Consider the following 27,308-nt stretch of genomic DNA (forward strand, 5'->3'; position numbering starts at 1 on the left):
TGGGATCAAACAGACAGGGATCTCCTGGAGAGTCCAGAGGAGGCTACGGAGATGCTGAAGGGCCTGGAGCATCTCCCCTGTGAGGAAAGGCTGAGTGAGCTGGGGCTGCTCAGCCTGGAGAGAAGAAGCCTGAGAGGGGATCTGATCAATGGGGATCAACAGCTGAAGGGTGGGACACAGGGGGACATGGGCAGCCTCTTCTCAGTGTCTGTGGGGACAGGACAAGGGGCGATGGACTCAAATTGGAGCACAGGGAGTTCCCCACCAATCTGGGGAAGAACTTCTTCCTGGGACAGGCTGCCCAGGGGGTGTGGAGTCTCCTTCTCTGGAGAGATTCCAGCCCCATCTGGATGCCTACCTGTGTAATATGAGCTGGGGACCCTGCTTTGGCAGGGGGATGGACTTGATGATCTCTCAAGGTCCCTTCCAACCCGTATGATTCTAAGCAATATGATGGCTCCATCAAGTGCAGCTTGTTGATTGCTTACACCAAATACCTTGTCTATAACCCAGGGCTCACTCTGCCACGCTCTCATTTGCAATCACTGCACTTCCAAGAAGCCTCTGATTTAACTTGACCGTTGATCTGGATGATAAATACCCTCTCCTGTTTTGAATCTGTGGTTTGCTCTCTTGAAATGCCACCAAAACACAGCACTGCTCGTTACCCAGGGTTATAAAAGGTGTCTTTTGTGTCTGCTTGTTTCTTACGGAGCGGTGGATATCGGGAAGACACCAAAGGCAAGTGGTGGTAAGAAGCAGCATTCAAAACCATTAGAAAGTGTTATTAAAATTGCAGTGATTTCAATAAAAACAAGCCAGGAATCAAGCAAACCCAAGGTCGAGCCTCTGGCTCCACAGAAGGGCTCTCAAACTCTTGTGTGACCATTTTTCATCAGGCTGATTGCGTCCCAGCGTGCTCCCAACACCTCTCATTTTCTGGAGAGATAGTAAAAAAAAAACTAAGAAGGGTTTTCACTGGCTGTTTATTTGTGTGTGTGATGGGCTGGGGCCTCTTGTTTGTGGAAATTCAAACAAGGCTCCCCATAAAAAGGTACAAGGGGGTTTTATGGTAGGATGAAGGTTTTTATTTCTGGAAGTTCCCAGGCAGAAACAGCTCTGAGCATGGGAGGACAGAGTTGAGGCAGTGTCAGGAATGATGCTTCTGTGTGTCCTTTGTCAGAGCATGGGCTGATCTGGGGATTTAGCAGAGACCGGAGTGCTGTTGTGTGTTTGCAGCCTGTCAAGAACCTCCTCAGAGAGAGAGTAGCGTGTTACAGTCCTGTCCCAGTCCAAATGAATCTCTGTGTGTTATCAAAAGGTGGTGGGAGATGCAGTGATGTTGTGGTTGTCATTAGCTGGTGGTATTGGGGGGATCCAACTGACACATGGAGTTGTGTAGGGGGGGAAATGAAAAAAGTTGGTTTATGTGGGAATAAATCCAGATGCCTGTTTGATTGTGCAGCTGAAGCAGGAGCTCTTGCTCTGGGTACAAACACCAAAGTCAAACCCCTCAAGCCCAGAAAGCCAATGGCACCCTGAGCTGCATGACCAGAAGCGTGGCCAGCAGATGGAGAGAGTGGATTATCCCCACCTGCTCTACTCTGGGACAGAGACCCCCCTGCAGTGCTGCCTCCAGCTCTGGAGCCCTCAGCACAAGGAGGACATGGACCTCTTAGAACAGGTCCAGAGGATGATCTGAGGGCTGGAGCAGCTCTCCTATGGAGCCAGGCTGGGAGAGCTGGGCTGATTCAGCCTGGAGAAGAGAAGGCTGCTTCTGAGGAGAGCTCCAAGCCCCTTCCAGTCCCTGAAGGGACCTAGAGGTCCTGTGCTTCTGTGATTTAAAAGATTCCCAAGTAGGGTTGTTTTTCCATTAAGTTACAGTATCTTCACGTGTATGATATTGTGGTGAGAATAATACACTTCAGTTCTGGCACTACAGCTGTGATTCCAGGGGGGGCATTAACACTGCTGGTTTGCACTGAAGGAAAGGATAATGGATAGGAGCAGGCAGATGGGAAGTGTGATGGGAAGGGTGCTGGTCAGCAGGAACAAGAGCAGGCACAGAACTCCCAGCCACGTTGTTATTTCTGGGAGCCCAAAGACACAGACCTTTGCCAGCAAACACTAAAATATCTGATTAATGCTTCCTGACAGCCTTGCTTGTGAAAATGAAGAGGTGAAGATGAAATATGCTCACGTGCAGGAGTGGAAGTGCAAAGTTTCTATTAGGAAGATTTGTATTTTCGTGTTGAGCTCACTTCAGTGATGTTCAATTAGCCCTGAATAGTTGCTGAAGAAGTACTTGGCAGACATTTTTTTTCAGTATAATACTCCAGACATCAGTATTTTTAACAGAATAAAATACTCCCCTTATAATTAGCTGTGGAGTATTAATTCCACAGTGTTACCTGGCTGCATATGCAGAGTTTATTTTCCTCCTTGAAAAAAACCCTCCAGTAAGAGTGCTGTAAGGTTATTTGAATGCCTTTTATGCTATCCCTTTTCTAAATTAAAACTGTCTCTAACAGATGATAATAGCTGTGGTTAGATCAGTAGGAGATGAGTACATGTCAGATGAGGTTCGGGATAATTGATGCTGTAAATATCCCCCGAGTGGAAAGATAGACCCTATTAATGGCTTGGAAATTCAGGCTGTTTGTAGGAATCTGATTTGAGCTGTAATAGAAACGGGCCTGGATTATATAAAGTGCTGAGTTTATCGCTTGTGATGTCTTTTACACTTGCTATTTGCTAACTGGAACACTCACTGCCCTTCTGCCAACTGCACGTATCGGAAAACTTCCCTGGTATATGACTTTGTTGTAGGGAGCTGCTCCAAAGAGATTGAGAGCAGGTTGTTGTCTCCTAACCAGAAATGCCCTCCTTGGTGTGATGCCCCTTCTCTGGGCAGCACAAGGGGCTGGGGAGGCTCAGCCCATGCAGGGTGGCCAGAAGCACTAGAGAAGGTGTCTAACCAGAGAGCTCAAGGTCTTCCACTTCCATACCTGATGTTATTTTGTGCTATCAGAGTAGCAAAATTCCTCAAACCCAGTTTCTTGCAGATTTGATGTAGGCTATTCCCAGGCTTTCCACATCCATGTGCTTCATATCAGCCTGATAAAACTCCTCCTCTTTACACTTCTGCCCATATGCACACACCAATTTTATATGACGTGCTGGAGGTTAATTAGCCTTGGGGTCTCAGTCCCCATCTGAAATGTTGCTGAAAGAAGCTTAAAAGTTCAGATGGTTTTGAGAAGGGAGGTTTGGCAGATGGGCAGTCAGGTGCAACTGTCTAAGGGAGCAAATCTCAGCAGCTCTTTGGGATTCAGCTCCATTTCCACACTATAATACTGTGTTGGTCTTAACTTTTGCTGATGATGCAAAATCAATCGGCACCGTTGGTATGGAGGAGACTGGGTGACCTCTTAAGGGTCCCTTCCAAGGCAGACAGGGTTTTAATTGATGGACTGGCTGGGGAATCTTCTCTTATGTCAGCAGAAAGTCTTCATTTGCCTGGGATCAGGTGTGGGCACTAAATATTCCAGGCAGGTTCATTTTCCTCTTCGTCTTTGCGATCGTGTTGTTTGATTTGTCATCTTCATTTGCCTCCAAGGAGATTCGTACATGCCCTCTTCTTTTCATCATCCACTCACTGTTATTTATCTCCTCTAATCCTGGCTTTCTTTTTATTCCTCTTCTCCTGAAGTGTACAATTTGTATTCTGTTCCAGTAAAACTGGGGAAGAGTGTGGTTGTCTAGTAAGAGTAGAGGCTGTGAGAAAGTATTCAGAGCGCCGGTGAGATGTATGTGCTGACAGATTTAATGGTAAAGAGTTTAGGACTGGGAGAGAAATGTGAATCTTGAAAGAGCAGAACACATACAGGGTGAGGGGAAGGAAACCTGGCACTTTCTGTTATCTAGGGATGGACTGTCAGAGAGATATATGGGATTTTTTTTTCTGAAGTAAAATGGTTTTATGCTCAGTGTAGGACTTAGGAAGTCCATCAGAAGGTAGAAAGAGAGCACTGGGGGGGGGGGGGGGGTGGGGGGGTGGGGCCCCTGCTTTCCAAGGCCCCATGGCTTGATATGTTCAGGATGTGCTTTTTAACAGGGATTCAAACTTTGAGAGTGGTCTCTGGGAGAATTTTACTGAAGCTGTTCACTGGAGATGGATGGGGTCTGGAACTAGACCTTCTTAGCCCAGTTTGATGTTCTTCACATTGACAAAATTAAGTTTCTTTTCTTTAAAAACTGAAGGAGCAAGCATTAATGAGGTTTGGGATTATGCAACTGATAATCAGTTACTTATCATGCTAAAAAGTTCTATTTATAACAGTGACCCCCTCAGACTGTGTCATGCACATCAGGTGGCCTTTACAGTTAGTGCCCCTTTCTCCTGGCTTCAGCCCTAAGTCCTTTTTTCTGTTGTATCTTCTGTTCTGTTTCTTGATGGGTACAGAAAATATTAAAAAAAAAAACCCAGATTACCTAATAACACAAGGTGGTTGTTGGAGAATTAATGTTAGAATTGGGGGGGTTGGACTCAATGATCTCTTGAGGTCCCTTCCAACCCCTATGATTCGAGTGGCCAGCAGGGACAGGGAGGGGATTGTCCCTCTCTGCTCTGCCCTTGTGAGGCCCCAGCTGGAGTCCTGTGTCCAGAGATGTGAGACTGGTGGAGAGGGGTCAGAGGAGCCACAGAGATTGTCAGAGGGCTGGAGCAGCTCCCCTACGGAGAGAGGCTGAGGGAGCTGTGCTGATTCAGCCTGGAGAAGAGAAGGCTGTGGGGGGACCTCATTGCAGCCTCCCAGTCCCTGAAGGGAGCAGAGAAACAGGAGGGGAATCAGCTTGTTAAAGGGCAGAGACTGGCAGGACAAGGGGGCTGGAGTGAAGCTGGAGGAGGGAAGGGGGAGATGAGATATTAGGGGGAAGTTCTTTGCAGAGAGAGTTGTGAGAGGCTGGAAGGGGCTGCCCAGAGAGGGGGTGGGTGCCCCATCCCTGGGGGTGTTCAAGGCCAGGTTGAATGGGGCCCTGGGCAACCTTGTGTAGCTCCAGGCCTGGAGGTTGGTGTCCCTGCCTGTGGCAGGGGGGTTGGAGCTCTGTGATCCTTGGGGTCCCTCCCAACCCATGCCATTCTGTGGATTAACCTTGACTTCAGTCCAGTTGGGCCTCCATTATCTTCCAGCACTACATGCTTTTTTTCCTTTCTTTTATTTTTCCCCCTGCTATTCCTAGATCAAATATAATCATTTAGATGTCAGTGAAAAGCATCTGGTCTTGGTTCCAGGAGGTGAGGAATCCTCTGTATGCCCAAGTAGTCTGTTCCCCTTTTCAACTGCTTTATCTTCAGAAAAAATAAGTCTGATTCTTTCCTGTCCTCAATTGGGCTCCTTCAGGTTCCAGCTATTGTTGCTTGTTGTATGTATTACCGGTAGCCAAAAGAGTTCTCTTGTACCTGCTGTTCTCCCACCATGAGGTGCTTACATCCCATAATAAAGTTACTGTTCAGTCTTCCTTTCAGGAAATTAACTGTGCCTCGCTCTTTACCACGAGCTGAAGTTCCAAGTGCTTTCTCTAGGGCATAAATACTCTTCTGTGTACTCTGTGGCAGAGGGTTGGAACTCTGTGATCCTTGGGGTCCCTTCCAACCCAGACCACTCTCAGATTCTATGATTCTGCTCCTCTTTTCTTTGCTCTTTAATTTCTTAATGCTGCTCAGAAGTGGCTGATACTGGGTGAGGATCCTGCACTCGGGTCACCGTTAGGTGAAAGAAATGACATCCTTGTTGCATGCAGTGACCCCAGCAGTCCCATCCATGGCAGCTCTTTGTGTCCCTCAGGCTGTGGCAGGGCAGAGCCTCGCAGTGCTGCTTTCTGTCAGGAGTTCATACATCTATATAATGCCCTGTGAGTGTCCGACTCTTGGTTGGAAACATGCACACCTGTGCAGTTGCCAACTGAACATGAGCCAGCAGTGTGCCTGGGTGGCCAAGGCCAATGGCATCTCCTGGCTTGTGTCAGACCCAGCGTGGGCAGCAGGACCAAGGCAGGGATTGTGCCCCTGTACTGGGCATTGGTGAGGCTGCACCTCCAGTGCTGGGTCCAGTTCTGGGCTCCTCACTACAAGAAGGACATTGAGGGCCTGGAGTGAGTCCAGAGAAGGGCAACCAGGCTGGGGAAGGGGCTGGAGGGCAAGTCCTCTGAGGAGCAGCTGAGGGAGCTGGGGGTGTTGAGCCTGGAGAAGAGGAGGCTGAGGGGAGACCTTCTCCCCACCTCCCCTGCCCTGCCAGGAGGGTGCAGAGAGGTGGGCGATGGTCTCTGCAGCCAGGGGACAGGAGATGGGACAAGGGGCAATGGGCTCAAGCTGCCCCAGGGCAGGGTCAGCTCAGCTGGGAGGGAAAAGTTCTTCCCTGGCAGAGTTGTCAGGGCCTGGCACAGGCTGCCCAGGGAGGGGGCTGAGTCCCCAGCCCTGGGTGTGTTTAACAGAGGGGAGATGAGGTGCTCAGGGATCTGGTTTAGCTTAGGATGGGAATGGTTGGACTTGATGATCTTAAAGGTCTTTTCCAACCTTGTGATTCCGTAGAAGTTCAGAGTTTTCATAAGTAGAGGTGTAAATGGAAAATCCTCAGCACCAGTGTGTCTGCTGTCCAGCTGCTCCAATGCTCTTTGAGTCTGATCACTTCATGAGAATTGGCTGTGTTTTGGTGTCCATGTAGAAATTAAACCATTGGTGCACTCTTGCAGGGCTGCCTGCCCTGTGCCATCCTCCACACATCATTAGGACCTGCAGGTCTGAGCAGTGGGTTTCAATCAATTGTATTTATAACCTCATTAAAAAAACAAAGCCAGGTTTAGTCCATAAAACAATGTCACCAATTTTTGCTCCTGGATTCTTCGTTGATTAGCTCCAACCTGTGGTGAAGCAAGGCAGGCAGGAACACTCTTGAGCTGCACAGGGTATTGTTCACTATTGAGGTCGTTCTGTTTGTCCTTTTGTGCTGGAGCGCGTTAGCAGCCTTCTGGCATGTGTCTGATCTTCCCACAGCGGCATTGGAAATCAATACGAGCTCATCAGGGCTCTCCCAGGGTCACCCTCTCCAGCTCATGGGAGCAGAGAAGAAAGGCTTGCTTCCTTCCAGGGTTGGCCTTGGAAATGCTGCTGCCTTTCTCCTTTGTATCCCTACTGCATGTGCGATACAGCACTGCAGGTGCATAAGAAACCTCTTTTAAAGGGCTGTAGAGGGAAGAGTATCTTCTGTGGAGCTCCAAGTAACTTGGCTGCCCTGGTTGCAGTGTGGTCACAGGCCAGCTTGCTGTCCTTTCCATACACAGGGGGGAAGAGGTGCTTGTGGAATTTGTGTTTTCTCCATCACCTCTAACCACTCTATATCATCTGATACCTCAAAGCCCTTCAAACCTATGCAACAATCCACCTGTGGTAGGTGTAATTTCCTCTAGGAAGGAAAGTAGCCCAAGAAATGTTGTACTTTTATGTTTAAGGATAACATGTGAGTTAGGCAGGCTAAATATATGTGTCACTGCTGTCTCCTCTCTGGGCATCTCAATGAAGCAGCTTCAATCAGTTTACCAGATGTGTGTTTTATTCTTATCCTGACTTCCAAGCAAGGCTTGCTTTCAACATCTGAAGACAAAGGCAGCTAATTAACAAATGAAATCAGCTAGCTGTGTGGTCCCAGCAGCTGAAAAGAAAAGAAGATGATATAGCAAATATAGCCTGTGATCCTGCTCTCCTGTTGCTCAGGTGCAAGTTGGTGGAGACGGTCCATGTTTCCTACCCACAGGCAGTACAGGGAGGATGCCACCAGCCTCTGCCTCTCTTCCACACCAGCATCTCTGAGCATCGTGGTTCAGTTCATGGTGCATTTAGATTTAGAGTCATTTTGAGGGGCTTGTACTGGGTTTTCTGTCTGTTGGAGAGCTTAGGGATGTGTGAAGGGAATTCTTTGGAGTGTTTGGCGTGCCTGTGCCATGTGGGTTTTGGAAGCTGTTTGGTTCAATTCAGAGATTAAAGACTGAAAAATTGAACCTAATGGTGGCACAAACCTCTGTGGAAAACACAGTCCCATAATTATTTTCGTTTTGATTAATAGACTTTAACTACATAGCAACACCCATGACTTGAGTTTAATTTAAAGACTGATTAGTCAGTTAACTCTTCATAATTTGATCAGCCCAAAATGGAAGTTTTAATGGTGTTTTTTTCCCCACGTGTAGAGCACTTCAGGAATTCCTATTGTTGAGCTTCCTGATGCTAAATCTTTCTCTGTTGTGTTAAGACCTCCCTGTCTTCTCAGTGGTTTCCCCTCTCTGCTCTTCCCCAGTTCATTGCCCTGCAGTACCTGCAGTCCACACCTTCCCTCCCGACTGCAGAGTCCCTCAGTGTTCCAGGGCTTTTAGGGAACAAACACCCACAGATACTTCCACATATGTGCAGGGCTTTAAATAGTTTTGGGTTTGTTTTCTTTAAAAAAATCTATTTGGAAAGTGGAATATCAATTAGTAACGAGGCAAGCAGACACTGAGAGCTCTGGAGAGCTTCCACAAGCACATCTTCCTGCCACTGAGACATGGTGACATGAAACCATCCTGCCTAAAGGTGATGGATGTGGCAGTTGGTTGCCTCTCTTGTGATAACTCTGCAGAATACCTTGGCAGCATCATATAAAAAGGAAAAAAAAGGGAAAAAAAGCATATTTTCTGTTATGTTTGCAGCTCTCTCACTGCCTGAGCAAAATAGTCTTACATAACAATCCAGTAAAACATTTGTCTAACAGAATCACAAGGTTGGAAAAGACCTTTGAAGATCATCAAGTCCAACCAATTCCATCCTAAGCTAAAGCAGATCCCTAAGTACCTCATCTACCCTTTTTTAAAACACATCCAGGGAAGGTGACTCAACCACATCCCTGGTTGAGCAGCAGGGTGGGTGGCTGAGCCCTGCCAGGCAGCAGGGTGAGCAGTTGAGTGTGCAGTGAAACACCACCATGCCAATTGCAAGCATGATTTTGTCTTCTATTAGTGCTGCTTCTTTTGCTTTGATGCAGCTGTGGAGATCTTCCCAGCCCATGGAAACGTCAGTCAAGATCTGCAGAGCAAATTTCCTATGAATTGAGTGTTATGAAATGCTTTGGCAGAGGGCTGGCCATGTTTGCGCTCCCAACTTCCATTTCTTTGAGGTTTCCTTATGTTCTTCTCAAAATCCATCCCCTGTTGTAGCACAGCACCATGTAGAGGGAGGGTGTCTGTCTGCCTGTGTCTGTCGTAGGGGAGTACCATGTTGGAGGGGGTTAGCACACATCCAACACGGAGCTGTTGCTGGAGAGCAGGTAGTGCTGGCAACTGGTGGTTCATGGTATCATGGAGTAATTTAGGGTGGGAGAGGACTTCTCATTCCAACCCCCAGCTAAAACCAGGGCCAACTTCACAGTTAGGCCAGATTGTGTCACAGAATATTAGGAGTTGCCAAGGCCTTCTGCAGGTCATCTAGTCCAACTTCTTGCCAGAGCAGGATCACCTCGAGCAGGCTGCACAGGGCAGTGTCCAGGCATGTTTTGAATATCATTGGAGATGAAGACTTCAAAAACTCTCTGGGCAGCCTGTCCCAGGGCTCTGAAAGGTTGTAGGCTCTCAGTCCCTGGAGGTGTTCGAGTCAGGTGTCCAGTCTTTGAATGTCTTCAAGGATGGTATCCCAGAGGCTCTCTAGGAACTTGGGGAATCACTTGCAACAAGGAGGAGTTTCTCTTGGTGTAGCTTATACCTATTGGCTCATGGTCTTTGACTCTGTAGCTTTAAGAAGTGTTCATCTTCTCTAGAACTTTCTGGTACCAGTCAAAGATAGGAATTACATCTCCCCTTCATCTTACCTTGTCCAGGTCAGCCAAACCCAGCTCTCCCAGTATCTCCCTATGTAGCACCTACTCCAGTCCTACAATATCTTGGTAGCCTCCTCTGCATTGCTGCACTATGTCCTTGCTTTCACCTGGACGGAGTGCTCAGGGTGCTTTCTCACAGGTAGGAGGTAGAAAGGAAGGGTTGTTTCCTTGGACCTGCTGGCTGTATGGAGCCTTGCTGGTACAGCCCGGGATGCTGGTTGTCCATCTCCCACCCAGCTTCTCCACCAGAACCTCCAAAGCCTCTTCTGCAAAGTTGGTTTCTGGCCAGGCAGCCTCAGGCTGTCAGTCTTACAGTTGCCTTAGGACTTATGTTTTTAGGCTTTATGTGATTTATTGTGATTATGTGTCTGGTCTTGAGTAACTTCACCTAAATGATGCGGAGTTAAGACTGGGACGTCTGTGTATTTCACCCAAGGGATGCATCTTCATCTCAGGGAGTGATCCCCTGGCTTGGTGTTGGTAGCTCTTGGCTGCCAGTCATCCCTGTGATCCAAGGATGTGTTTTAATAACCAGACTCCAGAAAGCATTCATGCATGGGATGTTCTGTTGTCCAGCAGTGTGCAGGGAATGGGTGCTTTGGCCTGGAGACTGAAGCCAGCTAATTTCCTCCTTTCCATTTTCTATTGCATGAGCAGAAGACGTAACGTTTCAGCAGGCTCATCCCTTTTCAAATGCTACCCTGATATAAAATAACCTTTAAAGCAAAACTGAAATCCCATTAGAAAATGCCAGCCTAATTTGGGAGCAACAGCTTCATAATTTGTTTCTGTGATATTAAATTAAATGTTTTGTACAGTGGAATGAAGGTAACATTTACTGAAAATCCAGGCACTGTTACGAGATATTATTGCTTGAATTATTCCAAATTTTGGAACATGATTTGTTTCTAATTAATCAAGAGACTCTCAAGCTTTCTCCTTGTTATGCAAATCAAAATGTGAGCATCTAAAGAATAATTTTTAAGTGCAAACTGCTTTTCAGCGTGGACGTTTGCAAATGCTAATCTATGCAGATGGTTAATGATGGGCTTCCTTTATTAACCCCGTGTGCCTCTGCCTCACCCAGAGTTTTTCAAAACTCTGAAGCCCCCACAGGTTTTTTTAAGAACTTCTATGCCAGTGGACCGTCTCCCACAGTACGCTGTGGGGGTGACAGTGGTGTTTGAGGGGTTCCTGGGGAAGGGACGTTGGAGAAGGGCCGTGAAGATGATGAGAGGGCTGTAGCACCTCCCCTGAGAGGAGAGGCTGGAGGAGCTGGGCTTGTTCAGCCTGGAGAAGAGAAGGCTGTGGGGGGGACATCATTGCAGCCTTCCAGTCCCTGAAGGGAGCAGAGAAACAGGAGGGGCTGGGCTTGTTAAAAGGGTAGACAGTGGCAGGACAAGGGGGATGGAGTGAAGCTGGAGGAAGGAAGGTTTAAACTGGATATTAGGAGGATATTTTTTACAGAGGGAGTGGTGAGGGGCTGGAACAGGCTTCCCAGAGAGGGGGTGGGTGCCCCATTCCTGAGGGTGTTCAAGGCCAGGTTGGCTGGGGCCCTGGGCAACCTTGTGTAGCTCCAGGCCTGGAGGTTGGTGTCCCTGCCTGTGGCAGGGGGTTGGAGCTCTGTGATCCTTGGGGTCCCTTCCAACCCAATACCATTCTATGATTCTATGAGAAGATTGCATGGGATGCTTCCCCAGAAGCAGCAGTCCTTGTTTTCCACACCTTTGGAAAGGCACTCAAGTGTGAGGGTTCCTTGGAGCAGGATGGCATTCCCTTTGACACCGTTGGTCATGCTCAAAGTCTGAGCACCTCGTTCTGCATCTCACTGGAGCATGACCTCAAAGAAGTCATCTGAGTTGACCTTCGGACAGTTACACAAGACTTTGCAAATCATAGACTGGGCTGGGTTGGAAGGGACCCCAAGGATCACAGAGCTCCAACCCCCTGCCACAGGCAGGGACACCAACCTCCAGGCCTGGAGCTACACAGGGTTGCCCAGGGCCCCAGCCAACCTGGCAAAAGCAGCCTTTGATTTGCGGATGGGTAATGAAGAACTGGTTATGGCATGGCTTATATCTTGTTCTAAGGGTGAAGTTCTGCTGCTGAGGTTCAGAAGTTATTTCAGTCAAGGCTGAGCCACTCATGGTGTTTTGGTGTGTGGCGAATCCAGATCGGGACACATATAATTAGGCAAATTGTGGGTAACTGCATCAGTGCAGGTGTCATAACTGTAGGAGGCAAACCTGGCCGTGCTTCTGAGGCAGAGAGCTTAGACTTGGATAAGCAACTTCCCTTGGCTGTGGTCCCTCCAGGTAGTGTGACTTCTGCCTCAAGTTCACTGGAGAATTGCCAACCACATTATTTGGAGTTTGAGTGTTTTTAATGAGTACAGATGACCATGGGTTTTTTCCCTTTGGTTTTATTTTTTTCTCCTCCATCATAATTACACCTTCAGAAAAAGCTCATAACCAACAACAGTAAGACCCCACAAACAGGAATCCACTTGTTCCTGACAGATAAAGCCCACATCAATTAATTAGGTGTGCTCACTTTCCAAGGGCTATCATTATTTCTTCCCTATATGAGTGAACCCTGTTGTGGGGATCCAACTTTCTTTGAGCTGATGCAGTGGGAGTAATTAGATCATAGCTGTATTTTAATCAAGCAAAGTGTGTTTTAAAGCCTGCAGTGAATTTACCTGCTTGAAGTTAAATGCAGAAGTGGTGAATATGCATTAAATTACTGTATTAAATTGCTTTAAAGGAAGAGAGATGCATGTGCGTGATCTATGTTCCAGAGGATCTTACTGTTAGGATGCAAATTAGCCTATTTATTTCCAAAACTTTTATAAACTACTTTGTCTAAGTGACATTTAAATTAAAATCATACATAAAAAGCCAGTAGGAAGGATGAAAAGCAGATGAAGCCTGAGTATTAGTGGAGAGGTAACAGAAATACGATCGACGTTACCGTATGTGATAGCATGTATGTTCTATCCAAAAGGGTTGTAAATGAAGATCCAGTTCTGCTGGGTGATGAGCAGATGAAAACAAACTCTGAAACTGATGCAAAAGTCCAAAAACGCACATTTGTGGCTTTTTGAGCCTCTGTGTTGCTGTGGACTCCTGTAGAAGGTGGTGATGCACGCGCTTCCCATCTTAGATCCATGGTGGAGCCAACCAAAGCCTGACTTCACCTCTGCAATTTGTTCTCTCTTTCCAGATTTGGATGACCCCATAGTCACAGTCCACCAGAGCATCGGGGAGGCGAAGGAGCAGTTTTACTATGAGCGAACGGTGTTTCTCAGGTGCGTCGCCAACTCCAACCCTCCCGTTCGGTACAGCTGGCGACGCGGCCAGGAGGTCCTGCTGCAAGGGTCTGATAAAGGAGTGGAGATCTACGAGCCCTTCTTTACCCAGGTAGGCAGGAAGGCATGGTCATTCTTCCATTTTTTAAGGCTACTTGCACCAGATTCTTGGAAACTTGGACCTGTCTGCTGGGTTCATGGTGTGGGGTGGTGTGCTTGTCCTCCAGATAATTACGCCCTGGTGCTGATCATAGAATCATAGACTGGTCTGAGTTGGAAGGGACCCCAAGGGTCACAGAGTTCCAACCCCCTGCCACAGGCAGGGACACCAACCTCCAGGCCTGGAGCTACACAAGGTTGCCCAGGGCCCCAGCCAACCTGGCCTTGAACATCCCCAGGGATGGGGCACCCACCCCCTCTCTGGGCAGCCTGTTCCAGCCCCTCACCACTCCCTCTGTAAAAAATATCCCCCTAATATCCAGTTTAAACCTTCCTTCCTCCAGCTTCACTCCATCCCCCTTGTCCTGCCAATCTCTACCCTTTGAACAAGCTGATTCCTCTCCTGTTTCTCTGCTCCCTTCAGGGACTGGAAGGCTGCAATGAGGTCCCCCCACAGCTTTCTCTTCTCCAGGCTGAACCAGCCCAGCTCCCCCAGACTCTTTTCACAGGGGAGCTGTTTCAGCCCTCTGATCATCTTCGTGACTCTTCTGAACCCTCTCCAACTGGAGATGCACCCACACATTATTATATAACTTCCTAATATCCTACATGTCTATTAATTTTTTATAATATTACAAAATAGGAAACGATGGGAAGAGGCACAGTGAGTGTGATCCACAGGGACCCCTTAGGAGTCACTTTGCTTGGGAGCTGCAAGCCCCAAACCTCTAGTTTGGTTGCTACTTCCTCACCTTTCCCAATACAATGCGAAGTGATTGTGCACAGAAGTTCCAGCCTAAAAACCTTTTCAAGAAGGTGAAATTCTATGGCAACTCCCTGTGTTGCTGGGGTTTTTGGCATTTATATATATATATATACACACATATACATATTTTGCCTTTCAGTTCTGTGAATATGTTTTTGTTCCAGAATTACACACTTAAAAGATGCAGTGACAAAACCAGGAAGAAGTGTTTTCTTTTCCATCTTCCTACTTCTGCTCACAGCCACAAAGGCAGCCTGGGCCATCCAAAGGGCCTGTCAGATTAGATCAGATTAATTTATTGTTAGCACGTTTTCAGAGTTTCAGAATAAAAAGGTGGCATTTCCCATTGTCTGTGGACAAAAGTGTTTGCAGGAAGAAGGAAAAAAAAAAGCAGAAAGAAGGAGGAAAAAATGGTTTTGGAAAATTTCAAGAAATAATGAGTGAAGACAGAGGTGAAAACTGCCTGGTAATTTGGTCTTCATAGCAGAAAGCAACCTGGAACCTTCATAAATAATTTTCAGCTAATAATTTGCAAGCACTGTCTTTTTTTTTTTTTTTCCTTTTTATTGTACTTGACAGGTTTATATTGCTCCAATGGCTTGGTGTTTTGCTGAGGACTGTCTAGCCTGGAACCTCGCAGAGATGAGAATTAGATTACATAGTCAAGTCATTGGTCTCCTAAATGCGATGGGATTATTTTTAATTTAACATGTACGGACCCAGTTTAGCAATTTTTGAGACTCTTTTCCTTGGGTTCAAGTGTGGAAAGTGGAGTTTTGTAATGTTTTTAATGAAAAAGTGAGAAACTCCTCTGACGTGGGGCTTCTGGTTGTGTATTTCGGGCTGGAAACGCTGACTGTTACCTTTCCTCTTGTCTAATAAAAATATATCTAGTGAAATGTGTCACATGAAATTAGACTCAATTTAAAACCCAGTAATAAATTTCTAGGTTACTAGGAGCATTCTTCCTAGAACTTGTGGCTGGGCTGAATTAATGAATAAATCAGATTGTCATGTTGATAGTCAAAAGCTTATCCATAACCTTTTTACATTTATTGGAGGTCAGGTTGAATTAGTGTATCTTGCCCGTGCGTCTGCAAGAGCTGATAGATGTTTATAAGAGGAAAAGATGTAATTAAAGGTTCAAGAGTCATTAAGAGTCTCTGGCACATCTCTGCATAATTGGCTCTGCTTATCAGAGAATGGTCTGAGTTGGAAGGGACCCCAAGGATCACAGAGCTCCAACCCCCTGCCACAGGCAGGGACACCAACCTCCAGGCCTGGAGCTACACAAGGTTGCCCAGGGCCCCAGCCAACCTGGCCTTGAACACCCTCAGGGATGGGGCACCCACCCCCTCTCTGGGCAGCCTGTTCCAGCCCCTCACCACTCTCTCTGTAAAATAGGTGATTATCACCTCATAACCTTATGATAGGGTAACAGGAAGCTGATGTGAAGAGGGGTGGGGAGAATTCACCATCAGTATCAGAGAATGGGAATTTGAGGTGGCTTTGAAGGTGGATTATCAATCTGAAAATCGAATTAAATGAAAGGGAAAGCTGGTAGTGCCACATTCCCTAAGATATTGGACCCAAGAAAAGCTAGTGTTTCATTCCAGTGGTTTTCCAGTTTCATTAAATCATGGAAGACGCTTGGAAAACTCAGCACATCCTCTTATTCTTGAACTCTGAACAGATATATATATTTTTTGATGAGTCAGGTGATGCCAGCGACTTATTTCAGCTGCTTTGGGGGTGAAAAAAAAAAAGATCAAATGGGCACATTCCGGTTTTTGGGAATGTTTGAGAAACTGAACTTTTCCCCACCAAAATCTTGCTGCAGAATTTTTTTTCCTGAGAGTTTGCATCATGCACATTGTAATTGCACAGCCTGAGTGCGAGATTAAATTTGCTGTATTTACAATAATTATGCAATTAGACATAATTAGGCTAATTATCCAAACCAATGAAGAAAATATATACATTTTTTATAAATCTCTGCAAGCTGGGGACACGATCCAGAATACTATTGTGAGTTCAGCCCACAAGTTCAGCCTGGAGTCCGTAGCTGAGGAATGAAAGGATGGGATGCAGCTGCTTGGTGTTCCCAGGACTTGGGTAGCTGCATGCCTACCGCCCTGGACCGGGCTCTTCCCTAGCCCAGATAAACCTTTTCTTAAAGCAGGATGAAATGGGCAGCCTCTGCTCAGTGTCTGTGGGGACAGGACAAGGGGCAATGGGCTCAAGTTGGAGCACAGGGAGTTCCCCACCAATCTGGGGAAAAACTTCTTCCCAGTGAGGGTGAGGGAGCCCTGGGACAGGCTGCCCAGGGGGTGTGGAGTCTCCTTCTCTGGAGAGATTCCAGCCCCGTCTGGACACCGCCCTGTGTGCCCTGTCCTAGGGACCCTGCTTTGGCAGGGGGTTGGACCCCATGGGCTCTGGAGGTCTCTTCCAAACCCTGTGATTCTGTGAGTCCCACATCCCTGCTCGTTCCTCCACCCCCATCCCTTCCTAAGGCTTCTCTCTTGCATACACAGGGAGAAACAAAGATCCTGAAGCTGAAGAACCTCCGCCCTCAGGACTATGCGAATTACAGCTGCATCGCCTCGGTGAGGAATGTCTGCAGCATCCCTGACAAGATGGTATCCTTCCGACTCTCCAATAAAACAGGTGGGCCTCCCCCAGTGACTTTCCCTGGGCATTCCATGTCCCCATGGTCTTTTCAGTGGTGGCCTCTTGCTTGCAACTTGCGTGGCCTTGTGCAGGGGGAAGAGCTATGGCAGGAGCAAGTTGGGTGAGCCAGTTTTGGGGGTGTTTTTCTCACCAAAGGTAGGGTTTGAAGGAGAGTTTTGATTTGTCACTCTCTGTTTCTCACTCTCTGGATTTCATAAATGGATTTACCTTTTCCCCCCTGGTGTCAGGAAGGTGCTTTGTTATGGGTGGGCTTCAGAGGAGATGCTGCAGCGAGGTACAAGGAATGGGCATCTCAGTCAAGGCTGGGTGTATAGTAGAAACAAATACTCAAGCACCTGTCTCAGTGCTTTGTTGAAAGCTAATTATTTCTGGTCACTAACCTATTTTAGGGAAAAAAATCAACTCTTTTTGGGTATTTTTACATTGATTTTAAATAATTGATTTTATGTGACTGATTTGGTATATTTTTTTCCATTGATTTCTTACATTCATTTAAAGAAAAGTGTTTTCTTTCCTTTTTAATTGGTTCAAGTGAAAATATTCAAGCTGTCAGGGTGAAATGCTTTGCAGGACTAACTGTGTGTTGATCTGTCTCTGCCCAAGTTGTCTCCACATTGTGGCGCTTCTTGTGTTCATGTCTTTGACTTGTCTCAGATGGGGCAGTCAGTTGTATCCCTCCCTCCCTCTCCTGGCTGGAGCACTGGTAGCTATCTCAGGAGCTTCATGCCAGTGGTTGCTCACAAGAAGTGCAGTTGGGAATGCTGAAGGATGGAAATTGGAGGTTTTAACTCTCTGTGTCCAAGATATGCAAAGGATGTGAATTACCACTAGGGAGGGGATTGTGCTCCTGTACTGGGCATCGGTGAGGCTGCACCTCAAGTGCTGGGTCCAGTTCTGGGCTCCTCACCATAAGAAGGACATTGAGGTCCTGGAGTGAGTATTTATTGTAGTTAATGTGGCTACAGGTGAATTCAAGTTTATTTGCAGATTTTGAGGTCAGAATGGAAATTTGCTGACAGTTTGGATGTTCTGCATGTGTTGGGTCTGTAACTATAACCGCTGGGAGGAGGTTCTGTGGAACTTGGCTGTTGCTGATGACAGGTGACTGTGGAGAGGAGCTGGGCCTTACAGCAGCTGTGGGTTCCCATCTCGTTCCAGCAGTGATTTGGCTCCCTGTGTTCAGGCTTTTCCCGCAGGATGCAGTGACTGTTGCATGATTTGTCAGGCTGCCTTTGATTGACTCACTTGTGGACTTGTTGGGAAGGCTTTTCCCTGCCATGGATGTGCACTCCAGCTTGTGTTGCTTGGGGACATCAGCTGTCCCAGCCACCGGGATGGGGTTTGGGAGGGTTTGTGGACCATCTGTGTGCGGTGGTTTTGCCATTCACCTTGGTTGACTGATGGGGTGTGGACACAGTGGCTGGAAGCTGCTGTGCTGTAGGGAGCACCTTGGCTGGCCTGGGTTGATTACATCTGCACACTGCAAGGAGTGTTTGTCACATGAGATGATCCTTGGCAGACTGTGCTGGAGGAAGCTGCACTCAGCAGATGTGAAAACCCAATGGAACCATTACAGCATGCCTGGAAATCCTTACAGCTCTTACACCTTGTGGTTTCTGCAGCCTGGGCCACCATGGGTCTCCCAGATGACAGTCTGGTCATCTGGTGAACCTCCTGCTTGACCATCTTCCCACAGTGTTAAGAGTAGCATGTCACATGAATGCATGTCTTTCCTCTTTCTTTCTCTGAAACACTCCCAAGTCTCCACACCTTCCCCCTACCAAGAGCTATAGGTGACTTGGGCATGAACATCGACACTTGTTTCAAGGCAAGCATGGAGATCCACGTGCTCTGCCATGGGGTCTTTCATACATCCACATCCCCACACACAGCCCTGAGCCCAGAGGCTGGTGTGAGGCACACCAGGCGTGTCTTTGGGGGACTGTCCCAGGTTTCTGCTCAGTGCCACCTGCCAGCCCGTCCCAGTGACCTTTGTGTTTCCTGTGCTCTCTCCATCTCGCTGATTATTTGATTGTGAGTTGTGGCAGCACCAGAATAACAATCAATTACCCATCCAGAGGAAACGTCCTGCCTACCTCTCCTTGAATAATTAGAGAGATAATTAAGCTGATGCCATCAGATGAACACGTATTTATCAGCGTTCTTTGGACACGATGCAGATTTAAGGTGTTACACGTAGGGGTAATTAGGTAGGGCACACCATCCTACGTCTGTGGGTACTGCAGGAGTTCGAGTGCCTTGGCATCAGCTTCCAGGCACGTGGATTTCTTTGTTCCACTGAGGAGTAGTTTAAAATCCCAAACCCAAAGCAGATGTTGTAACGACAGAAGCTGAGCTCGTCCCAGACGCGCTCAACGACGCGGATGCTGAAGCCCGAGCTGACAATTAGCAGCAGGTAGAGGCACTTGTTGAGTACAGACCTGCTTTGTGTCTAAAGGCAGCTATTACCCTGCAAATTTATTATCTAAATAGCTGAGAAATGTGAAGGGAAGCAGAAGCCCTGTGAAGTGATTCACCTGCTGGCAGATTGCTGGTGAGTGGCAGGAACAGAAATAGAAGGCAAGATGTGAGGAAGAACAGCGAAGGGACTAATTTTGCAACTCTGGTTTGTTTTTAGTAGGCTGAGTCCCTTTAAAATCAGCACACAGAAGTTAATTTGGGTAAGTTATTGCAAGCAGGGGTTGTAAAATCAAATGCAGCTGCTCTGCAGCAAAATCAAGGGGTTATTCTGAAAAGGAGGAGGAACCCTGATGATTTTCTCAGTGTCTGTGCTTGAATCCGGGCTGTTGGAAGAGGAGCAGCTGCCAGGGTGGGTGTCACACTGTGTCAGGACCTCCATACATCCCATCTACGTTACCTGTTTTTGTTGCCTTGATGTGTCCATGCTGCACCAAAGGAGGTATCTGATTGATAAGATTCTGGCTCTTCCTCTACCTGGTGGGCTTTGCCTGGGGTTTCAGCTACCCCATCTCCAATGTCTCCAGGGTTTCTTGCATGGCACTCACAGGGTCTTTCCCCACTCATGTTTTTCACTCTCTTAGAGCTGTTTGTGTTTTTGTTTTCCAGAAATCAGGGGTTTTGTTTTCCCTCCAAACACTCCTTGCAGTTTGAAACTGCAGGAAGCACAGAAGACAGAGTTTGCAGCTAAAGCTTCTGGGGTGGGGGGAGCACAGTGCTACAGGCTCTGTCTTCTCACCTTTCTCATCTTCTGTTCCCACTCAGGAGTGGTTTGGAGTCATCTCTTTGGTTCCTCTAAATACCTCCTCATCCTCTTGCCTTGTCTTTAGTAGGACCTTTGACATGACCTCCTATAGTTTCCTTATAGCCAAGTTTGTGAGATGTGAATGATTGGTGGAAAATTGCCTGGGCCTTTGGGCTTGGAGGGTGACATGGTGTCTCACTGGTGATCATTTATTCACACCATCCCTTGGGGATCAAAACTGAGAACAGCAGTGTACAACTTCTATATTAACCAACAAAACAATGGGACCAAATGTGCTTGTGGTTAAGTTCTTGGATGGTACTGAATTGGGAGTGGTGACCAAAACAGAGGACTTGACAGGATAGAGGAAAGAGCAAACAGGAGCCTCATGAGATTCAGCTGAGGTAAATGCCATGTTCTGGGGAGGAACAGCCACCCCATGTACCAGGACATGTTGGGGCCAGCTGGCTAGAAAGCAGCTTTTCAGGAAGGGAACTGGGTTGCCCTGAAGAGCAGCAGGTCCAGAGAAGTGAGCCTTCCCATCTGTTCAGTGCTTTGAGACTGCATCCAGGCTGTTGTGTCCAGTTTGGGGCATTCTAGAGCATGAAAGACATGGATGGACTGTAGTAAGACCAGTGGAGGCCACCAAGATGGTCTGGAGTGTGTGACAGGTGAAAGGAGGCTGAAGGAGTTGGGTTTGGTCGCCTTAGGGAAGATGCTCAGACTTTGAGTGAGCCTTGAGCAACCTGCTTTACCTGGCATTGCTTCAATCGGGGCTGTGACCCATGGCCTCCCAAGATCTCTTCTGCCAAAGATGGTTCTGTAGTTCTGGGACTAATGGAAGCACATTAAAAGGCAAAACAGTGTTGTGGAAGATGTTTGAGTTCAGTATTCTCTCCTCTCCTCAGGATATCATTGTCTATGTGAGAGCTGATGGAAGTCCTGTCATTCCGACGTTGGTCAGGAGGTGCTTCATTCTGAGGATGCTTAGCAGGAGCATGCACAGTCTCCTTTAGAAATACAGGGATTATGTTATTCCAGGCATAATTCTGCTTTGTGTCAATCAGGAATAATTGACAGGTGATTTTAAAATCTGTCCCAAAGTTACATGTGACCTACTGTTCAGTGTTTAGAGCTGGGAAAAGCAGCTTTAGATATGGTTGACTCTGCATCGCACATCAAACTACCCAGACCCAATAACGACATGAACGGATTATTTAAAGAGTCAGAGAAAAGGTGTGATATTTACCCAGAAACCCACCAAAATTCAGGCCTTCCTAAATTATTTCTTCTAATATTCTTGAATAAAATCAAATAAACCTTTTCTCTTGCTCTACAGAGCGTGTTTGGTGGGACAGGTTAATTTGATGATGTGTATTGGCCAGTTCAGGCTGCTCAGTGCAGGTGATGGTTAACACATAATCTTGAGGCTGATTTTTGGCAGCCTCCAACACAGAAATAATCCCCAACAGTAACTTCTCCCAAGGAAGATGAGTATTTCAGGCAGTGAGTTTTCAGCTGCGTGACATAGTTCATTCAGACCCCAGCTGAAGCTGGCATTCTGTCTGGGGCACGTGGTGGGAAACAAATTGCAAAAGGCTTTTAATTGGCTTTTAACCCCTTCATGAAGTGGGAGCCTGTCACAATTAACTTGCTTTGTTTCCCTCCAGTCAGACAATACAGAGTTAAGACAAAAAAATCCTTCTGATGTTCTCTGAGAGTGAGGCAGAGAGATGTGATGCTGCACCAAAGAGGCTTGAAAGCCTCAGATAAGGAATACAGGCAGCTGTGTGCTCAGAGCTGTATTGTGTGATGTTTGGGTTGGGGTTCTTTTAATATCCTTTTTTTTAAAAGGAAAAATAAGAAATAAAGCTTGGAAGGACTGCACAAGGTGCAAGGCTGCACCTCCAGTGCTGGGTCCAGTTCTGGGCTCCTCACCATAAGAAGGACATGGAGGTCCTGGAGCGAGTCCAGAGAAGGGCAACCAGGCTGGGGAAGGGGCTGGAGGGCAAATCCTCTGAGGAGCAGCTGAGGGAGCTGGAGGTGTTCAGCCTGGAGAAGAGGAGGCTGAGGTGAGACCTTCTCCCCACCTCCCCTGCCCTGCCAGGAGGGTGCAGAGAGGTGGGCGATGGTCTCTTCAGCCAGGGGACAGGAGATGGGACAAGGGGCAATGGGCTCAAGCTGCCCCAGGGCAGGGTCAGCTCAGCTGGGAGGGAAAAGTTCTTCCCTGGCAGAGTTGTGGGGCTGTGGCACAGGCTGCCCAGGGAGGGGCTGAGTCCCCAGCCCTGGGTGTGTTTAACACACAGAGGGGAGATGAGGTGCTCAGGGATCTGGTTTAGCACAGGACAGGGACGGTTGGACTCGATGATCTCAGAGGTCTTTTCCAACCTTGTGATTCTGTGACCCCAAGAACCTGGCTGGGCCCATTCTCCATGACAGAACACACCAAATCTAGCAGAGTTGCCACACCGTTGGCAGTCTGGTCCTGTCCACTGTGGCATGAAGAAGAACCTGGCCTCTTCCCCTTTGCAGCAACACTTCACTTATTTGGAGACGGTCATCCTGTCCCATCTCTTCTGTTGGATAATGAACCCAGCTCCTTAAGCTTTGCCTGGGAGTCACATTATCTGGATGTTCCTGGTGGTCTCCTCCATCCACCTCCTTGGTGAAGTTTGGTGTTTCAGTGCAGCAGCCCTCCTCATGCACATGGGGTTCAACACAGGGCTTGTTCTGTGTGTTCCCCAACAGTGCTGTTGTTTGTGCACCCCTGCATGGTAACTCCTTTTCACTGAGCATTAATTGCTAATGTTTGCCTTCTGTCCAGATTGCTGTAACCCTGAGGGTCCTTTCTCTGCAGCTCCTCTTTAGCCAGTCATTCCTAATCCATTAATTGTGCTGGTGATTGCTGCTGGAGCATGACAGGATTTGTCTCACCCAGGCAGGAGCCTGACAGCTTTGGTGTCTGTAGTACAGGGCTGTGCAGGGAGCACTGTGCTTGCTCTCTGGAGAGAGGGAGCGTGACGGCTCCGAAGAGCAATTCATCCCATCTATTTTTGGAGAGCAGGAGTTGTGCTTTGGGGGTGCTTATATCTCTTTGAGATCTGTGACCTCAGGTTGCGTGGCTGTCTTTCAGGTCATTGAAATTAGCTGAGATGAATTTAAACCTCCACAGTACAACCCTGCATCTAAATATAGCGACAGAGGGGACAGCTTGGTGATTGGGTTAAGCTGATGGAGCACTGCCCTGCTGCTAAAGGGAGGACCCTGCCTTCCTTTCATACCCTCTGGATAAAATGTCCACAGAATGAATAGTTCATACAGTGTGGGAGCTGTGAGCTATTGTAGTCATCTCCAGAGCGTAACCACCGAGGAAGTGCTCTGAATAGCAAACGTATCCGCCTCCCTTCCTCCCTGTTGGAGCTATCAATGCCACATCTGTGCCTGAATGGCAGCACGAGCAAAGCCCGAGTCATCAAAGTGCTGCTGCTGCTGGATGAAAAGCAGCCAGGCAAATCAGGAATAAAGAGATGAGTCATCAAAGCTGCATCCCCATTGGCTGGAAAACAGGGTTTCAGAAAAAGTTGGAGCAGGAAAAGAGGTGGGGGGGTGAAGCTCTTGAGAATAGAGGGGGTAGGATCAGGGCTACCTGGGCTGGAGCTCCAGGCCAGCGTGTGCACATCCATGAACCAGAGATGGTGTTATGCACCATGAGGGCTGAGTCTAGCTCCAAATGTTAAATATCAGCTTGTTCTTTGCTTTATTTCTGTCACCCAAGTCTGTGGCTTATTCACGGTCTGTGGCTGCCTGCTGAAGGGAGCGGAGGGGCAAGTGCTGGTCTCCTCTCTTTGGGGACCAGGGATTGAACCCAAGGGAACAGTGTGAAGCTGGGCCAGGGGAGGTTTAGGTTGGATGTTAGGAAGAGGTTCTGTTCTTGAGAGGGGGGTCAGGCACTGGCACAGGCTATCCAGGGAAGGGGTCCCAGCCCCGAGCTGGGCTGAGGGCAAGAAGCATCTGGCCGATGCCCTCAGTGCCAGCTCTGCCTGGGCTGGGCCTGTGTGGAGCCAGGAGTGGGAGTTGATGGTCCTTATGGGTCCCTTCCACCTCAGGAGATCCTAGGATTTGAAGCCCCTTCCCTGCTTCCTTTGCAACCTCATCATTTTCCATTCTTGATACTGTGTCTGGAGCCTGGAGAAATCATCTTGCATTTTATTCAACTTCTAACCCTTTTTAGAGACACACTGAGGGGAAACTGTGTTCCTTTTGCCTGTGACCCATTAGCATGTTCATAGTGGGTGGTGACTACTGGGACCTGGGGGGCACACGCTCCCCAGCCTGAGGCTAAGGCAAGCAAACTAGTGGGTGTCTTCAGCAATCGTGGGGGGCAGCTGGGCAGGGCAGCCACCCTGTTGTGCTCAAACACCTCTGGGTGCTTTGGCAAAGCTGAGACCTCTAAAATGGTTGCAATGATGAAATCTGGTCTTCAAATATATTGCATCAGTAATTCCACATATGAACTTAAAAAGAAAGGCACATGACTGAAAACAAGAGCAGGATCTGAGCCCTTTGGTTTTTTCTGTAAGTCCTGGGATTTTGAAGGTGATGAATGGGAAAAAGAGCAAGGAAAACAGAAATAGGTTGGCAAGTGTGGTGAACACATCTGGAATTTGTGAGAGCTGGATCATTTTGCTGCTTTTCTGGGCTTAGATTGCATGTAGCACCTGAAGGAGACACAACCCAAGTCTAAAGCTCAACAGGACTGATCACTACTTGACAGTGAGTATCAAACCACGTTGTTACAGCAAGGGTGATTGAGCACTGGCACAGGTTGCCCCCAGGGTTTGTGAAGTCTCCATCCTCAGAGATGCTTAAAAGCTGTCTGGTCACAGCACTGGGCAAACTGCAGCAGGGGACCCAGCAGTTGGACCAAGTTGACCCCCAGATATGCCTCAAATCCCTGTGATTCTGTGATGAATTCTGGTCCTCGGCCTGCAGAGAGCTCATGCCTGAGTGCCTCTGTGTAATTTTTCTCCCTTGGCTTTGTTGGAGAACTCATTGCCAAGACAAAGTTGAACCTGCCTAAGAAAACCTCTCCTTTTTTAAGGACTACTGATGAAAAGAAAGGACCTACCATATTGCCATGGCAGGGTGGTCAATAAAATGTTTATTTTTACCCTGTAATTTAAAATCTGGACCTCAACTGGGAATTATCTCTTCTTTTATGAACTTTACTGAGTAAATAAGTAGAGAAATGATGCTCCCCCTCCCCGCAGGGACCTCAAATGTTCTCTCTTTTTGCTCTGACTTGAAAGGGAGTATTCATAATGTATCTATTTAGGGGTATATGCATTGTATTCCTCCAAGAAATCATGGCTGTAAACTAGATGGATGCATACACATACAGTTACATAGGAAAGTATAATTCAATTATGTTCTATTACTTCAGTTCTGCATACGAAATAATTCACTGAACTGGAGGAAGCAGTGTCTTTTCATTCTCATTCATCATACATGAGTGAGTTGTCAAGGACATGACTTTCTGCCTCTACTTTGATATTGCTATTAAAGTATTAGTTTTCCTTTGCATTTTCCATAATCCCTAAAGCCAGTTGTGACATTTTCTGCCTGCCACACACCCAGCCTAAGCACATTTATTCCTCTCATTGTAATTATAACACACACTGGCATTGGAGTTTTTCCTGTGTGTTACATCAGTGACTGGTACTTTCTTCCTTCTGGTGTAGTTCTCTGTCTCAGAGATCCATCCCAGGCAGTAGTAGAATCTCTTCTATCAAGTTCAATGATCATTGGTATCAGACTATTGATTAGAAGATGTTCCCAATCTTTCTGCTGTTGATCCTGTAGCAGCTCTGTTTAAACTGGAACCAGGTGCAATAGAGCTGGGTGGTTATGTTGGAAGTGTTTGGTGGACTGATACTGTTACATTGTAGGATGGAAGTGAGGACTTAAGGACTGCTACCTTTGTGCTGGGTCTGAGTTTGCCCCCAGTCATTACTCAAAACCAGCGCGTATCATGGAATCACAAAATGGTAGGGGTTGGAAGGGACCTCCAGAGCCCATGGGGTCCAAACCCCTGCCAAAGCAGGGTCCCTAGGACAGGGCACACAGGGTGGTGTCCAGACGGGGCTGGAATCTCTCCAGAGAAGGAGACTCCACACCCCCTGGGCAGCCTGTCCCAGGGCTCCCTCACCCTCACTGGGAAGAAGTTCTTCCCCAGATTGGGGGGGAACTCCCTGTGCTCCAACTTGAGCCCATCCCCCCTTGTCCTGTCCCCACAGACACTGAGCAGAGGCTGCCCATGTCCCCCTGTGTCCCACCCTTCAGCTATTGATCCCCATTGATCAGATCCCCTCTCAGGCTTCTTCTCTCCAGGCTGAACAGCCCCAGCTCACTCAGCCTTTCCTCACAGGGGAGATGCTCCAGGTCTTCAGTCCCGTTCGTAGCCTCCTCTGGACTCTCTGCAGGAGATCCCTGTCTCTTTTATCCCAGAGTGCCCAGAACTGGACACAATACTCACGTGCTGTTTTGTTGCTCTGTGAGGGTTGGTATATGTTGTGGCCACATTTTATAATTAATCTCCATCAGCACCTAAATTGCCTTGTGTGCACGTGTTAACATCAGGTTAACCCCTCCCCAACTTGCAGTTCTGATTTAAATTCTCCAGAGCAAGCTGACTAGCAGGGCCCTGTGTTGTGACCCTGTGTCCTTCCAATAGCACTTTGTCATACGTGCTGTGGGGTTCCCAGCCACACTCTACAGTGCTGTGAAGTCCCCTGGATGCAGAGGCGATCCTTGCGCACGGAAGGCTCTGAATTGAAGCCCCTTTAAAAGGGATGCAGCTGCAATGTGAATGGGGACCTGAACAGTTTCCCTCGCCATGAGTAGCGCCTTGTTCTTCGCAGGGAAGAGCTCAGAGTGCCACTGTGGCTTTCTTTGTCCCCTGGAAAACCAACCATGGCTTCAAAATGTGGGACTGGCACTCAGAAACCCCAACTTCTAAAGGGCAGTAAAGATGCAGAGCTCTTCTGAACACTGAGCTGTTCTCATTACGAATGTCCAAATACGATGCTTGGAAAGCTTGTTCCATGCACTCACCCGTGGAAATATTTACCAAAGCTTGCTATTGGTTTATAATGAATTGTATTATTTCTATGGGAGGGTTGAAAGAACGTTTGCACTGGCCAGGTTGACTGGTAGAGTCTCTGCTGGCGCCAAGGTGAAGGTTCTGGCTGGGACAGTCTT

The 27,308-nt window shown here is 47.6% G+C and overlaps 1 protein-coding gene across 2 annotated transcripts in view; it reads left to right on the forward strand.

Moving 5' to 3' along the window:
- MDGA2 (MAM domain containing glycosylphosphatidylinositol anchor 2) overlaps positions 1–27,308 on the forward strand; it is a gene marked incomplete at both ends in the record, with an annotated part of 321,167 nt that overhangs the window by 145,597 nt on the left and 148,262 nt on the right. The window contains 2 exons of one of the 2 annotated variants that reach the window (XM_084270655.1): positions 13,125–13,333; positions 16,669–16,801. In XM_084270655.1, the coding sequence (XP_084126781.1) occupies positions 13,125–13,333; positions 16,669–16,801 (342 nt within the window). The remainder of the gene's footprint in view (positions 1–13,124; positions 13,334–16,668; positions 16,802–27,308) is intronic. The other variant, XM_084270656.1, reaches the window with a different exon arrangement.

Source organism: Gallinula chloropus, assembly GCF_964237585.1.
Source record: "Gallinula chloropus genome assembly, chromosome: 14".
NCBI classification, from domain to species: Eukaryota; Metazoa; Chordata; class Aves; order Gruiformes; family Rallidae; genus Gallinula; species Gallinula chloropus.